This window comes from Cenococcum geophilum, assembly GCF_001692895.1.
Source record: "Cenococcum geophilum 1.58 unplaced genomic scaffold K441scaffold_51, whole genome shotgun sequence".
Taxonomy (NCBI): domain Eukaryota; kingdom Fungi; phylum Ascomycota; class Dothideomycetes; order Gloniales; family Gloniaceae; genus Cenococcum; species Cenococcum geophilum.
Genome location: NW_027137609.1, coordinates 331,525 through 346,149, shown reverse-complemented (window position 1 = coordinate 346,149; position 14,625 = coordinate 331,525). Strand labels below are relative to the sequence as shown.

The 14,625-nt window shown below is 47.6% G+C and overlaps 6 protein-coding genes across 6 annotated transcripts; 3 read left to right on the top strand and 3 right to left on the bottom strand.

The window, feature by feature from the left end:
- Positions 1-443: 443 nt before the first annotated feature.
- K441DRAFT_680677 (uncharacterized protein) lies at positions 444-1,305 on the bottom strand (the record flags this gene model as incomplete). Its single annotated transcript, XM_067651389.1, has 3 exons — positions 444-682; positions 741-1,037; positions 1,119-1,305. The coding sequence occupies 3 exons, from the start codon at positions 1,303-1,305 to the stop codon at positions 444-446; spliced, it is 723 nt and encodes a 240-aa protein (XP_067499472.1).
- Positions 1,306-3,662: 2,357 nt separating this feature from the next.
- Positions 3,663-6,114, top strand: K441DRAFT_581770 (uncharacterized protein; the record flags this gene model as incomplete). The annotated part of the gene is made up of 7 exons (XM_067644428.1): positions 3,663-3,720; positions 3,839-4,497; positions 4,559-4,655; positions 4,927-4,990; positions 5,068-5,170; positions 5,242-5,360; positions 5,421-6,114. The coding sequence occupies 7 exons, from the start codon at positions 3,663-3,665 to the stop codon at positions 6,112-6,114; spliced, it is 1,794 nt and encodes a 597-aa protein (XP_067499471.1).
- A 677-nt stretch (positions 6,115-6,791) lies between these two features.
- K441DRAFT_263781 (uncharacterized protein) lies at positions 6,792-9,782 on the bottom strand. Its single transcript, XM_067640833.1, has 5 exons — positions 9,326-9,782; positions 9,080-9,256; positions 7,564-9,023; positions 7,028-7,495; positions 6,792-6,971 (listed from the first exon to the last, which is right to left on the bottom strand). The coding sequence occupies exons 1-4, from the start codon at positions 9,539-9,541 to the stop codon at positions 7,060-7,062; spliced, it is 2,289 nt and encodes a 762-aa protein (XP_067499470.1). The 5' UTR covers positions 9,542-9,782; the 3' UTR covers positions 6,792-6,971; positions 7,028-7,059.
- Positions 9,783-10,700: 918 nt separating this feature from the next.
- Positions 10,701-10,970, top strand: K441DRAFT_581554 (uncharacterized protein; the record flags this gene model as incomplete). The annotated part of the gene is made up of 2 exons (XM_067644417.1): positions 10,701-10,801; positions 10,877-10,970. Coding segments are annotated over 2 exons (195 nt in total), but the record flags the coding sequence as incomplete, so codon positions are not given.
- On the top strand, positions 10,815-12,469 carry K441DRAFT_734097 (uncharacterized protein). The gene has a single exon (XM_067654269.1). The coding sequence runs from the start codon at positions 11,037-11,039 to the stop codon at positions 12,051-12,053; it is 1,017 nt and encodes a 338-aa protein (XP_067499468.1). The 5' UTR covers positions 10,815-11,036; the 3' UTR covers positions 12,054-12,469.
- Positions 12,470-12,884: 415 nt separating this feature from the next.
- Positions 12,885-14,405, bottom strand: K441DRAFT_581561 (uncharacterized protein; the record flags this gene model as incomplete). Its single annotated transcript, XM_067644418.1, has 4 exons — positions 12,885-13,545; positions 13,595-13,760; positions 13,831-14,034; positions 14,108-14,405. Coding segments are annotated over 4 exons (1,329 nt in total), but the record flags the coding sequence as incomplete, so codon positions are not given.
- Between the last annotated feature and the right edge of the window lie 220 nt (positions 14,406-14,625).

Sequence of the window (14,625 nt, the reverse complement as noted above, 5' to 3'; positions counted from 1 at the left end):
ATTCATCGCTCGAGGGTGGAAACAAGTCTAAATTTCGAAAGAAAATGTTTTATGTAGAAACTGAAGTATCGGACGATCAGTATAACTAATAAATATTACCATTAAGATTAAACATTATCTCGCACGCTCCAGTATTGCGAACGCAGATATGCGCAAAACAATACAGTTGATGAATGCCGAGGAGAGGCTTACATGCAAACATAACTGCAACCATCAGCCAGCTCAATGACCCCTTCATCCGACTATGGAACTGGCCGTCTATCGGACCTTCCTGACTGTTCTCCATAGTGCTCTCCAAACTTTAATTTTAAATCTTTTTTTTTAGGCGAAGAACCCTTCCAATTATACAGTTGGAGTACAAAGACCGTTCTCTTAAGCCTTTCAAAATTACCATCGTCCTCGCAGCCGAAAACATGATAAAAGAGCCCACAACAAGCTTGAAGTCACATGTACTCGGCACTCATAAACTCGGTATAGTCGCGGGAGACGCTCGGGAAAAGCATAGCGCCAGACTTAGTATCCCAGCGCCCAAAGGTCCATTCTGAGGGATGCCTATTTATCATATCTCGGACTCTCCCTGCCATCTCACATAACTGTAGGAGGTGCGCATCACGCGTGGGGCCTGCTGGACTCTGAACGTAGGGTTGAAGTCGATCTGATAATTCTTGTGATACATCCGTCTCTATGACACCCAATAAGTTAGTGTGAAAGCAGATATTGGGATATTATTAACGCTATACCATTCCCCGACCCTTTTACAATATCAGTAAGTATTGTTTCCGTGATAGTTCCGCGGACAAGTTCTCGGTTTATATAGAAGTTTTCCGCGTGCTGGTCGATTAACGTAGAGAGAGTTGATATATCAGTCCGAATTGCACCGTCTTCTGGCACTTCTTCTTCTAGGGCAGTGAGAGGAGGTATTCGGCTATGCCGACGTTGTCGGTTGTCTTGACTGCTAGACGGATGTTCTTGACTGCTAGCTGGGCGCTTGCGACGGCTCGATTGACTAGTCTGTTGTCTTGACTTAGGATGGTCAACTTTACCGAACGGAGTTAACCCCTGCTAGCATTGGTATTTATTTAAGAATAAGATAACATGACATCTTCGACAGTACTGACCTGCTTGTTGCCCTGAACGGGACTGCCGCCCTGCACGAGACTGTTGCCCTGCACGGGACTGTTGCCCTGCGCGGGACCGTTGCCCTGCGCGGGACTGTTGCCCTGCACGAGATTGTCGAGATTGAAGCTCGTGGGCTGCGTGGGCTGGAGGGCCAGGGTCAGCCTCTTTAGAACCCCCACAACCCATTATCTTATTTAAGCCCGACTCTATCGTATCTGCCACTCTGTCCGCCTGAATGGTGTTTCTTCCAGTGCATTGATCGTGACAATGCACTATGGAGGATCCGTAAGGGATTGTGTACTCCGCAAACTTGGAGTTACTGTATTCGAGTGACACCTGTCTGGAAAAATTAGCCACTTATGTAACACGACCATGAGAGAAAGCTCACCTTAGGACTGTAGTAAGTCGTGCGGCTTATCTGGGCTCATTGTCCCCCATATATGGTGTCCAATTTCGCTAAAGAGCCAACGTACACACAGTGCACATTTTAAAACACTTTAGATTAGCCTGCAAAGAAGCGAAATTACTTTAAGGTTGTGCGTGCATGAAACCGAAGACGTACAGACTATAGATAAGTGCTTGTAGTCCTGGGAGCACCTGGATCCTGGATACTAATAGGATAACGGATACTGGAGCTTGTAAGGATTACGTCAAGAAACATCCGCCGGAAAGCCGGCGGATGGGCTTTTACGAGTCAATTTGAAGTCTTCAAGCGTTGGGTTTGATTTCCCAACAACAGGCCTTTGCCATTCGGACACTGCCCGCCAGCTTTTGCAGTAGTTTTTGAACGCTCAAACGTGGTCGATCGGGGTAGCACTGATCTTGACCCTGTGATGGAACATTAAAGTCGTTTTATGTCGCTCTGAGGCTTACTAATATAATTCGTAATCTAGGATTATTAAGGTAAAGGTTAGAACTTTAAATACGGCTCGGTGCACCCCCCCTTGGCAAAATTCGAATTCGATACGCGCATCCAATTTCCACCAACCGTACATAGTAATTGTAGCGAAGCCATATGCTTGGCTGTAGGAATCTTGCTTCTGACGGACTTGGAACTATTCGCGATCGGCCTTCCGCAGTGTCGTAATTTTTGTCAAATATCGTGAGGTTTCCGCCCGTACAATATTCTCAATATGGCTCCGCGAACGGGCTCACATCAGCGCCCTAATTGAGTATCTTCTTCGAGTAACTCGAGCGGAGTGTGCATATTGAAGACAAATTCAATTCGACGTCCCTAGCAACCAAACGGTCCTTGCGTGCAACCATAGGCGTTCGCTACACGGTTGGCGAGATCGGATGCGCGTACCTAATTCGTATTTTGCCAAGGGGTGGAAGCTGGTCGTGCACCGGGCTGTACAGGGTTGTGTACGGTCAGCTTCACCCTTTTGGCGAGCGCTCCAAAATTTTAAATTCGGTACGCGCATCCAATCTCGCTTGGTTGCCCCAACTGTAGATAGCAATTGCAGCGAACGGCAGTGGCTGCACGCAAGGACTATTTTGGTTGCCCTGGAGAATTATTCTGGTTGGCCAGGAGAACGAAATCGAAGTAACTTGTCTGACGTCCGCTTCCTTGACGTACGCTTCCTCTTTCCCTCTCTTTTGCCTATGCCTCTGCTGAAGTGCGAATAACGCTGTCTCTGCAATTGCCGATGAAATTTGATAATATTGTGCGGGTGGAAACCTCACGATATTTGATAAGGATCATGATACTGCGGAGGAAGGCATAAGGCATCGAGCGAGATTGGATGCGCGCTCGCCAAAAGGGTGAAGCTGGTCGTGCACAAAGCTGTAGCTCGAGCGTGTGACACAATTATACATAACCGAAATTTCACCGATACGTCCGTCATACCGATTCTTCCCGGATCAATGCATCCTGAAAGTTTATTCGGTCGGTAGGCTTTTTGCGTAACTGGTCATGCTTGTCTGCTGAGGGGTTAGGCTGTAATGATTTCTATTCTCCATTCGGCGCCAAAACTGAGTAACTCACTGACTGAATCCAACAGGCGTTGGAATATCTCGAGCGGTTAGATGTCTCTCGCGGCGGGCGGGCGGTCTGGGTTTAAGAGTCTTGGAAAGGCAACTCCAGGCAGCAACTTTCCCGGACATGTCCGGTGAGATACTGTACAACCCTTCCCCAGATTATTTCTGCGTTGCCACGTCATGTATTTACACGACATTTTCGCTTGCGCATTGCGATATTAGATTGCTAACCCTAAGGGAAAACGGACCGATAAACAGACCTATTATTACCCAATTGTAAATTGGATAACGTCGTTGTTACAAAACAGAGCCTCAAAACTCAGGTGCTGCCTGCAATGGAGCCACGTAGCATAGCCTCAAGCTCAACCCAACAGCTCAATCAGCCGTTGGTCGAATCTCTCTTCTGCTATTAGGCTTAAAATCACTGGGCGGCATCTTTATTTAAGCAACGCTTCGTCGGATAAATGATCTACTAATATTATTCGTATTACATCTCAAAGATCCAGAACTTAGACGCTAGGATGCAGGAACCAAGCAGTACCGACCCACAGCAGTCATACCTAATGGCCGAAGACTCAGAACTAATCATTGTTGGGATCGACTTGGGTTTGACATACACAGGTATGTAGTACGAAAGTGGGGGAGTCCGAGAGGTGCCAGGGGACATGTGCGATACATCCTATGCACCGGTCACGAAAGAGAATTTGTTCATCTCACTGAATACCGTTCTAATTTTCAGGTGTCGCCTTTTACCCCTCAGGCGATGACACAACAACTGTAGCCGTCATCTCTGAGTGGCCTGGTTCTACTGACAGAATTGTAAAAAAGGTCCCAACAGCCCTTTACTATAGCGCCGGCAATAGACGCCCTAAGAAATGGGGTTTCGAGTGCCCCCCGCCTGGCAGCACGGAGCATGGGATGATGGTGAAAGACCGCTTCAAGCTGTATCTGGTTGAAGAATTCTTTCAGAAGACACTCGGAGGCCTTGGTGACCATGCGCCTGGGAATTTTGAGGATGTACAAATGTGGTTCGTGGACTTCTTAACAGCGTTGTATAAGGAAATTAAGAAATGCATTTCTGAGAAACTCGAGTTGGATGATTGGCGAGCTGCAAGGGTAGAGTATCTTTTCAGTGTACCAACTACCTGGGACAATCATCCGGAAGTCCTTGAGATGTTCAAAGCCATCGCGGCCAAAGCTGGATTTGGGGAAAGCGAGGAACATTCCGTACAAATCTCACTGAGCGAGGCGGAAGCTGCGGCGGTGTATACTGCAGCTAGTCAAAGGAATCGGCATTTAGTGGGCGTTCCAGCCAAAAGCGCAAGCTTAGCAGATGATCTATCGCGTCTACGACAAGGCGACACCGTCCTTGTGTGTGACGCTGGCGGTGGTACCACTGTGTGTTTCATCTATTGTTCTGAGATCCCAACAACTGGCTAACACTACGACTGTCTACAAGGATGTTGCTGTGCTCAAGGTCTCCTCTATTAAACGTTTTGTAGGACCAGAAGGTGAAGAGGAAATCACGGAGCTAGGGCAACTTGATTGCGTCGATGGTGTGTACCTACTTCAGTGTTGCAGCAAGGCCAACTGGTGATCTCACTGAACAATGATTAGGGAGAGCAATCGGTTCCGTTCAGATTGATGAAGCCTTCAAAAGGGAGGTCAAGAGGCGACTGGAATTCACTTACCAGGATGAAGATGGCCCTGACCCATCAAAGACAAGATTAGTTGCTGAGGAAATGGCGACAGCTCACTTCCAGGGGATCAAGAGATCTTTCGGGACACCCGTGGGGACACTCCCAGAGGTTGCACTGCTAGTGCGAGATCTGAATCGAAGTTATAGCAACGCAGATGCTAAGATTAGGGATGGAAGAATGGTATTCAGCTTGTAAGTACGACCTTTCAGGATTTGTTCTTTTTTATTGGTTCATGGCTGAGTTTATGGATACGTCTTGGGCATAAAAGGGAGGAGATCCGCTCCATGTTCGATACGCAGATTACAGAGATTTTCAAACTAATTGACAAACAACTGGAAAATCTGAAAGCTGGCCATCCGTCGGAGGTCGTCGTAAGTAATTTTTTCTCTCAGTTTTACAAATCCTTTCGTCATAGCACCTTAATTGATTTTTCCAACAACAGTCACATTTCGTTATTTCAGGTGGCCTTGGTTCTTCGCAATATGTCCAGGATAGAATCAAGGAACACTACGAGTACGACCCACATGGAAAAAAAATAAAGATCCTCATCTCTACACACCCGTAAGCGAATTATAATTCTTTGTAATTCTACTAAGACTGCTGTATTAATCGAATTGGTAGGCAACTTGTCGTCTGTAAGGGCCTTGTCCTTGATCGCCTACTTCGCCTAAAATATCAAATATCTATCCTACCTATTGTCTATTGTAGCGCCTCGTACGGTATTATTGTCAACGAACTGTATAATAAGAGGAAACACGATAACCAGCGACGTCTTGAAAAGCATGAAAACAAGGTCGACGGAAAATGGTATGCTGTCGGTCAAATCTACTGGCTTATCACTAAGGGTACGCCCATTAGTCGTCATGAGCCAGTCAACCACATGTTCCGCCGTATCACTAACGTTAATACACCCGAGTTGACCTGGAAGGACGCCGTCGCCATCTCCAAGCTCGATCCTAACCGTCTTCCGCAAAATATCTACGAAGGAGATGCCAAGAAGCTCTGTGAGATTACATCATTATTAAATGTGCGTGCGCTTGGGCCCAACTCTGAAGGAGTGAGAAGGAGGCGCAGGCCTGTGTGGAAGACACCCCGGGAATACTTTGAAATTGAGCAGAAAGTTTTGGTGAACATCGGCTCCGTGGACTTGAAATTTGCTGTTCAATTCCAAGAGACTATTATTGGGACGCAAGACGCAATCCCAGCGAGATTGATGCACATGGATAACCACAGGGGCAGAGAAGACGATTTCGAAGAGGGACAACAGGTGGACGGCGTAGATGACAGCTGGCAACACGGTTTGTTCGCGAGCTGACGACATAGGAGTGCGAAGGATAAAAACTTGTAGGACTAGGCTAGACACGAGGTCACTGTTTCAGTCCTATGGCATCGGAAATTGTTGGACTTGGATGCTTTAACGTAATCCTTCCGTGATCTGTTAGATATTGTTGACGAATTCACTGGACAGTTGCAGAATTTCCCACAGTCGAATCTATTCACAAGCTACTCGTGCTCTGACCATTTGTACACTTGAGAATCCTTGGCGAGATGTGTGGAGAAGTGAGGTGTGTTGGTGTGGGAGTAGGTAGGTATTCAGGCGGGTGTCTGGGCTGTCACGATGCGATTAATGCCTAGCCAGAAAATATGGCCACGCGTGGATACACAGGTTCCTAAAAGTACGCATAAATGGGTGAGTCGTCCGGTAGGTATGATTCACTCCTGGGACATTTCTGGGTTTGAACTGTATTATCGTCTAGATTTGTATTTATCTAGAAGTTGAAATATCAATTTCCTCCAAACCGAGGCAGGAATATGAGAAGGCTTGAACGCCATGAATATAGATGCCCATCCTAATCATGATAGAACAAATGAAAAGAGTCCTAGAAGGGTAGTGGATACAACAGTCATACATGCGCCATCTCACTGTACACCAAGACTAACAATGTCCCATATTCCAAAGCCTATTCCAAGGTTTTGGGTAATATAGACTGATTGTACTTACCTTCGTGTTTGGGTGATAGACTTTACGCTAAGCCTGACAATCTCTGATATCTCGGTCCGTATCTTCCAACGCTCCGGTGGATATGGGCTGATTTTCTAACTCATGCGTGTTTGAATGGCTGATGACGATGTTACCACATTAGTCATTTTTATCTCTATGATGATCAGTGGCTATGTCGGAAGGTTAGAAGTTAGTTTAGGTAAGTGATTAGAGGATTGAGTCATACCTCTTCATGTATTAATTGTTCCATAGCGGGAATCATCTACCAACTAATCCGGTTGCTGGAGTCCGATCATCCTCTCTCCAACAGGAAGATATGAAGTCCTTCATGTATTCAATGTCTACGTTATGGCTGTTTGCTAGATGTCGACAGAACTGATCCTGTTTGAAGAATTTCTCATGGGCACACTCATTAAAGTGATGCTCTTCCTCAAGGTGCCGTTTCCGCAAGCTCCAATTTGGCGGGTTGCTAAATTTCTTTCCACAATAGAGGCAGATGTCGTTGTCAGCAACCGCAGAATTGTCGGTATAACTGCTATCAGGCTCAAAGAAGTCTTTGAATGTTGAGCCTTTGGGGCAGGACCAGCTCCTCGGGTGACCATGCCATTGTGTCATGTGTTGTGACAAGTCGTCAAAGGTTGAGAAGGCAATTTTGCAGAGTCTACATTGGTTTCGCAGCCGGGTTTCGCCGACCCTTCAAAACAGGGGACTCTGTTAATTGACTAGATTCTAGATAAAAGAGAAAACATGTAGATGGCTTACCTGTTGATGAAGTCGAGAATCGTAGGTTGTCTAATTGCTGCAAGTAAGGTTGACTGTTCCCAGCGAGGGAATCCACGGACGAGCGTTGATGACTGCTTGCTCCATGGATAAGGCGATGTGAGCGGATTCCACAAAGCCATGGTACACATATTTTCGAAATGCTCATCAGCGATATGACTTTGGCGTTCGTCCCATGATAGTAGGACGCTATCACAGAATCCGCAGGACCAGAACCAGCTGTCCATGCATTTTGGCCACTCTTCAATCATAGTGTTATCATGGTTATGGACAGTGGCGAGGTGGTGTGTCATGTCACTCTCTGTAGCGAATGTACGATTCTCGAGCCTACTGTTGACACACGCATCAATATTGTGCTGTGAAAAATTGTGACTCTTGTCGACGATACCACAGAAATCACAAAGAATCCGGCCGTCATATTCAATTCGATCTTGACTGTTGATCATGCACGTCCATCCTTGCTTCGGAAAGTGTGATCTCTCGTGTTCCATCCAGTCGGATCTGTTTTCGCATTGTTCTAGACAAAACGTGCATTGAAACGGACGTGGTGGACCTCGTGGTATGACTCGGACGTTCAGCCCGAAATTGTTGTGCTTTTCGTACGCAGTAGGAGAGCAAAGTGTTGAGGTAGATGAGGGAGTGCTACGTTCCAATGTTGAGCTCCTAGAAGCGAGGCAATGCTGCGTTGGTACGTCTGTGGTGTGGCTTGACGGTAACGGTGATGAGTCCGGTAATGGCCTGTGGGTGTCCTTACTTCCGTGTCTCGTAAGTCTCGCAAGAGGTCCTACAACATGCTGCTTGAGCTTCGAGGATAGAGACTTGGTTGTTGAGCGTGAGTCTCGTCCTGCATTCGAGTCCCTCCCGTTCTCACCGGATGTCTGATTACCACTGCGCGAGTGTGCAAAGCTCGTCTTGACTTTTGAGAAGAAAGTGGGGGTTGGTTGACGTGGCGCTGGTTCTAATGGCCGTAGTGTCTCTTTTGAGTCGTGGCGGTAATGGGCGTCATATGGTTGACCCGGCTCATGAGGCGATGTGGACGTGTCACAACCATCCCTGCAGCCGTGGGGGTGATTGTTTGCATCTCTCGGTTCGTTCATTCCGTCATGTCTTTCATCTTTCCTCTTCCCTCTCATCCAGCCCATGAACCTCTTTTTCCTTTTGGGTTTTCTATTGTCTTGGACTCTGCTGTTGGCATAGGTTGAACCGGGTATAGTAGAGTTTGAACCCAATTCTGAAGAGCCCGAATGCTGTCGCTTCGGAGGAGATTTAGGCGGCCTCGGAGGAGGTTCAGGAGACCTCGGAGGAGGTTCTGGAAACCTCGGAGGTGGAGGGGGTTCAGAAGGCCTCTGAGGAAATTCAGGAAACCGAGGAGGAGGTTCAGGAGGCCTCTGAGGACCTATTATAGCTTTGGGAGGTAGATCACTTGGCGAATGAGGTGCAGACTGGAGGACGAGTTCTATTAGAGAAAGCTGAGAGGTAAGTGGACATCTTAGCTCACCTGTCGTGGAATACCCTCAATAGCAGCATCATTGTATGGCGGACCCTCCGATCTCACACCAATATTCGAAGCCTTATTAATGGTGGTGATCCTATCGAGGCGTTCCGGTCTTATGTCCGGTTTATCGTGTTGACCTAACGCATGTCTTTGGTCCAATTCATGTCGATGGCTTGACTCCTGATGGCACTTAAATTAATACATTAGTACCTTTATAGGTGATAAGACATAATATACAATTTTGCTTACTTTCAGTGGGACTTCATCAGTAAAATATTGACTAGTGCTAGAATAGATATAGGCATATTCGTGAAGCCAAGGTTCAAGTTGTGTTGTACCATATTTTCCCTCGGATGGTGCTGTTTGTCCAGGAGGAATCCAGCTCTGGTCGAACCTCTGAGGATCATCCCTCACCATCTCAATTGCAGCAACAAAGAGCTTGGGTGCAGCAGATTGTGGCTTCATTTTGGAATAGGTTAAAGGGTATGCGGGATTGCAAATGTCTAGTCGATACTAGGGAGTAAGAATAGCTGTAGACGTATTCTCTGAGGAGGATGGGTGAGAGGATAAGGAGAATATTTATGGTGGGTGATTGAGAGGCTGCCTCTGCTGCGGATACGAGGCATAGTTTCTGTGGAGAAGGCATGAGGGCTGTTGGCGGCGTGTTCATGATTGATTGGTAGACGTGTGCGAGATATGTGTTGAGACTAATGCAAGAAGTACGCCCCGTTGAGCAGATGACCATGGAGACACTTCAGAACAACTATTTCGGAGTTTCCTTTTTCAGCCTCACGTACTTCTTCTATTATAGGGTATTTCTAAGTTTACCTTAATTATATATATATTGGTATTCGAGGCCCGGCTGATCGTCGGTCAGTGAAAAAGTCACGTGTTCAGCCAGCCACCTGGGGCAGATTCGCGTATATCCATAGCGCCACCAGCGCCAAGCTGTGGATATACAAGGGGGTACCACGAACGGGGCGGATGCCCTCCCTGCTAGTATGTTTCAAAATAAGCGAGCCCTTGCAAAATGGTTGGGCTGTATTATTCTGCTAGCCTACTAGCAGGGAGGGCGTCTGCCCCGTACGTGTTACCCCCTGTACTATTGATCTTTGGTTGACCCACGCAGACTACTCCGCACACAGGGGAAAATTGTGTGTTACGCAGGAAAAACCCCAAAAAATTATAAATATACTTTTTATATTTAAACTTAGGTGTGCACGAACGAACTGCTCCTTATCAACCAACGAATTCTCCACCGAGGGTCTGAGGGCTATCGTTCAACGTTACCTTGATCAACGCGTGGAAGCTCAGCCACACTTCCCTCCTGTAATCCTCAATTCCCCGTTTCACCTTAGAAGCCCGCACATCCAAATCCCCCCGATGACGATTCTCATCTCAACTGCACACTGTGTTTGTCAGAGTGCACGCTGTGCGGGACCTTACCTACGGATGCACATTCTTTTTGGCTCCAGGCTAATCCTTTCGTCCTTAAACCTCGTCCTTAGAGCATATTGTTCGCGAACGCTTCGGCGTGGTGCGACTCGTGATAACGTTCAATACCAGCCTCCTTGAACTCGAAAAGTGTCGTTAATTCTACGCATCACTCTCAATACCTAAAAATATGGCGACACTGCTGTGGAGGCGTGACATCGCGTCTAGCACAGGCGATATAAAATCGACTTTCTCGTCCTGGGACAAGTGTATGGCGAAGGCCTACTGCAAGTCAGCACTAAGTGCCTTTGCCCTCTCTACCCACGCTTCTTGTTCACAATACGAAGGCTAACCCCGTGAATGTAGATGGCCCGTCATTGCCGTAATAATTATCGGCTCATGCATTGTCCTCTCTATACTTTTCTGCCTCTTCCGTTGCATCTGTTGCGGGGCTGAATGCGCATGTTGCTGCTTCAAATGTTGCACGTCTTGCTGCCCATCTGGCGGTCGGAAAGGACACAAACGCATGAACTCCATGAACTCTGCACCCCCGCCGCCGCTTCCAGGGTACCAACCTGCTTCCCAGCCTTCACCAATAAATACGCAATACCGATCGCCTGATCCACCTGCTTTCGAGAAGCCCCAATATGCTCAATTCGACGCACCGAGCAAACCCATTAATGAGGATGCGCTGCCACACATGCCAAGTTGGGGTGATGCGACAAGCAAGAAAGTGGAAGAAACTGCTGTCCCAGAAGAACCAGGAGATGTGGAACTGATCATGCCAAGTTGGGGTGATGCGACAAGCAAGAAAGTGGAAGAAACTGCTGTCCCAGAAGAACCAGGAGATGTGGAACTGAATCGTTTGGATCACAATGGCAGCGCCACAAGTCCAATGCTAGCAGGTGCTACAGGAGCATCTTTGCGATCTCCAGCAAGATCACCAGCACACCAAACATGTGATGAGTACGGTTTCCCGACTCAGGATCAGCAGAATAACGGTTTCGTCGGAGGTGCCCCGCAACGACGTGTCCGAAGTCCGGATTCATTCCACTCCGGGCAGCAAGTGGGTGTTGTGGACCAGTATGGTCAACGAAGGCAAGGCTACGATCCTGCATTGCCTGTACGTGAAGGGACAGGCATGTATGGCCAAAATCAAGAGTACGGGCGGAGCTCTCATAGACTAGGAGTTACAAATTACAATGGTCAACAAGGCCGAGCACCCCGGCCGTATGGGTCTCCCTCGCCAGGTCCTCCAATGGGTAACCACGCTAGAGGCCAAGGAACGCAAGGTTATGGCCAGCCATCTGCAGCTCTATACCAGGATTTGCATCAGGATAACAGTTATAGTGCGGATCCTTACGCTCGCAGCATCTCCCCAGGGTATGCTCCATCAGGGTCAACACGTTTTGAGCCATCCCACAACGGGTATCAGAATAACTATCAGGACTCTCAGGAGCTGGATTCTGGACACCGGCAGGACCAACAATATGCCGGTGGTGTCGGGAGAAAACCTGTCAACGGATCGTGGAAGGATGTTTAAAGATTTCTACAATCGTATTTTTGCATTTCCTTTGTTTACATATCTTTCTTTACCCATATGGCGACTTGCCAGTTTCTGCGCCGTTTCCCTTTTTCTCATCAAGACGCTGAAGTGTTAACTTTGGTCCATGCATACCGTAGCGTTAAGGCGTTGCGGAAAAGCCGCGGGCGGGATCATTGTGGAATTTCTTTCTATCAATCCCGCTTTTTAAACCGCATCAGTGCATTTACAAGATGGCGATAGCCATCAAATAGTTCTATTGTGGTACTTAATCCATTTTTATTAAGCTACCTCTACGATCGATCCCTCAACACCACATAGACCAAAATGAGCCACTCTAAAATCACTGTTGCCGGCAACCTACTGACACTCGTAATAGGTAAAATCATCGCGACGATACACCATGACTATAGATACCTTCAAATCCTGTACTCGGCTAACTGACCGGAAGTCGGAACAGAGCCAGCTCCCACACTTAGAGAATAAGGTGTTAATAAGCTCGTATGTGTGCTTGCCACATGCAGGTCTGGGATCTCATGCCGAAGTTAGTCCGCCGCTCTGATAGCTGTGCGCCAGAACTGTGACCAGTCTCCGGACAATCCCAGTGCTGGAAAGTTTTGTACCGGTACCAGACATAACTAGTTAAATAGGAGGAGGCACAGACCGGCTTGTTTGGCCCTCCTGATGCCAGTCGGTCCTCCCAAGATATCGCTCGCCGCCACGCTTCTGCAACCTGTTGCGGACGCTGTGACTCAAGTTCCCCATGGAGATAGAATATGTGATCACCACAATTTTAATGGTGCAAGGAACTTTCCTGGCCACATGGAGCAACTAAAATAAAGCATTCTCGATGCAGGATCCTGAATCTTCGCTCTCACTGCTCCAGCGGCATTGGTCGATGCGGTCAATGACCAACGTAAACTCCTCGTCCGAATCTAGCGTAGAGAGCACTTCAATGAACAGAGCGGCCATGGCTTCCAATACAACTTCCTCGTCTTCACTATTCCATTCATCGCTAGCAATAGCGTCGCGGATGGCCTCGACTCCGGAGCGAAGAAGCTTGGGTTGCGAGTTTGCAATCTGGTAGAGCAGGCTTGCCATTAGGTCTTGAATTGTGCGGCGTCGACGATCAGTGAGCATATTATTAGCCTGGCAAAAGTAATATGCTACGTTTCTGTTATCCTGAAGTGGCTTTTGGGTCAGGAGAACAGCAGCATAGGAGAGCCAGCTCAACGTGCTATTGTTCACAGTAATCCAATTCTTCCCGGAAAGAAAGAGGAGCGATGATGACTCTGTGTTCCACCACCGGTGGAAAGAAGCTTCCTCGGCGAGGATATCCCAATCCATCAAGCAGGGCTCTTCACGCCCATAACGGCGATCAGCAAATGCAGGATCCAGGAGTCCTTTGTAGTGCTGGATATTAGTATGCTTGTCGGACTCCTTAAACTTGAGTATTGAGCGGAGCTCCTTTAAGCTTTTTTGGTCCTCGTTTCTTTGCTTCGTATTTTCCCTCTCAATTAATTCTAGGGTGGTCAGTATACTTCTTTTTTACCCTCAGCCCTCGTTGCCGAGGTCGCATACCATCGACTTTTACTTGGAGTGTCTTGTTCTCTTGTACCATTTCCATTAAACGATGTTGCATGAGTGTCTCCGATTCCCATGTAATCTCCGCAAGATGCTTTCGAATGAGAGCCACATTCTTCAATACTTTCGTTTTTGGGGGGTGCAGCATTGTTTCGGTGATTTTCCCCGTTATGGGGTGTTAGGGCGCTTGTACACATGCAGTCGTCGCCCAACTTACTGAATGAAGATTTCTGGTAGTATATTGCCGCCTCCTGCGCGAATACGATCACTTCTGCATATACAGCTCCAACAAGTCTCCAAAGAGTCTCACTCTGAGGGCTTACGTAAGTTTTCTTCAGCATTTGTAGCCGTGGGAAGGCAAAAGCAAATTCTCCGAGCGCATCTTCTATCACATATTCTTGCTAATCCTTATCCACTACAACCTAAAAGCACTCGTCAGCATACCTCTAAAACATTCTACACAACTCAACCTACACCCAGGAGGATAGAAAGCGTCCCATAAGCCAATCCACCATACTGTTGATCGGCCGCCTTTACCACCCCTACGATCCCTAAATAGCTCTCCAAGAACCCCGCAAACGCGTTTAGCCATTTCTGCAACACCACGCCTGCCTTCCGCGACGACCTCTGCCTGTCTTCTTTCCACCTGCTGCGGCTAGTGAGCGCTTTGCGCGGTCCCTCATGGGCTTTATTCACATCTCCTTCTCCGGTTACCTCAGCTTGCAGAACACCGAGCTCCGCTTTGAGATCGCTGTATGTGGTATCATAATTGGCGTCGATAGATTGCAAATTGTTGTCCAGGGACTATCTCCAGGAGTCTCGGTCTTCAAGGACAGCTTTTGCGGGTTCAAGTGCACTGCTTTCTTGTGAATTTATATTTGATGAGATGGGCATTTCCGCCTACCTGTCGGGCAGTGATACGCTCTTATCACCTACTAGAGTAGCGTTATCATCATCTTCAATCTGGAGCCAGGAACCTCGAGCTATT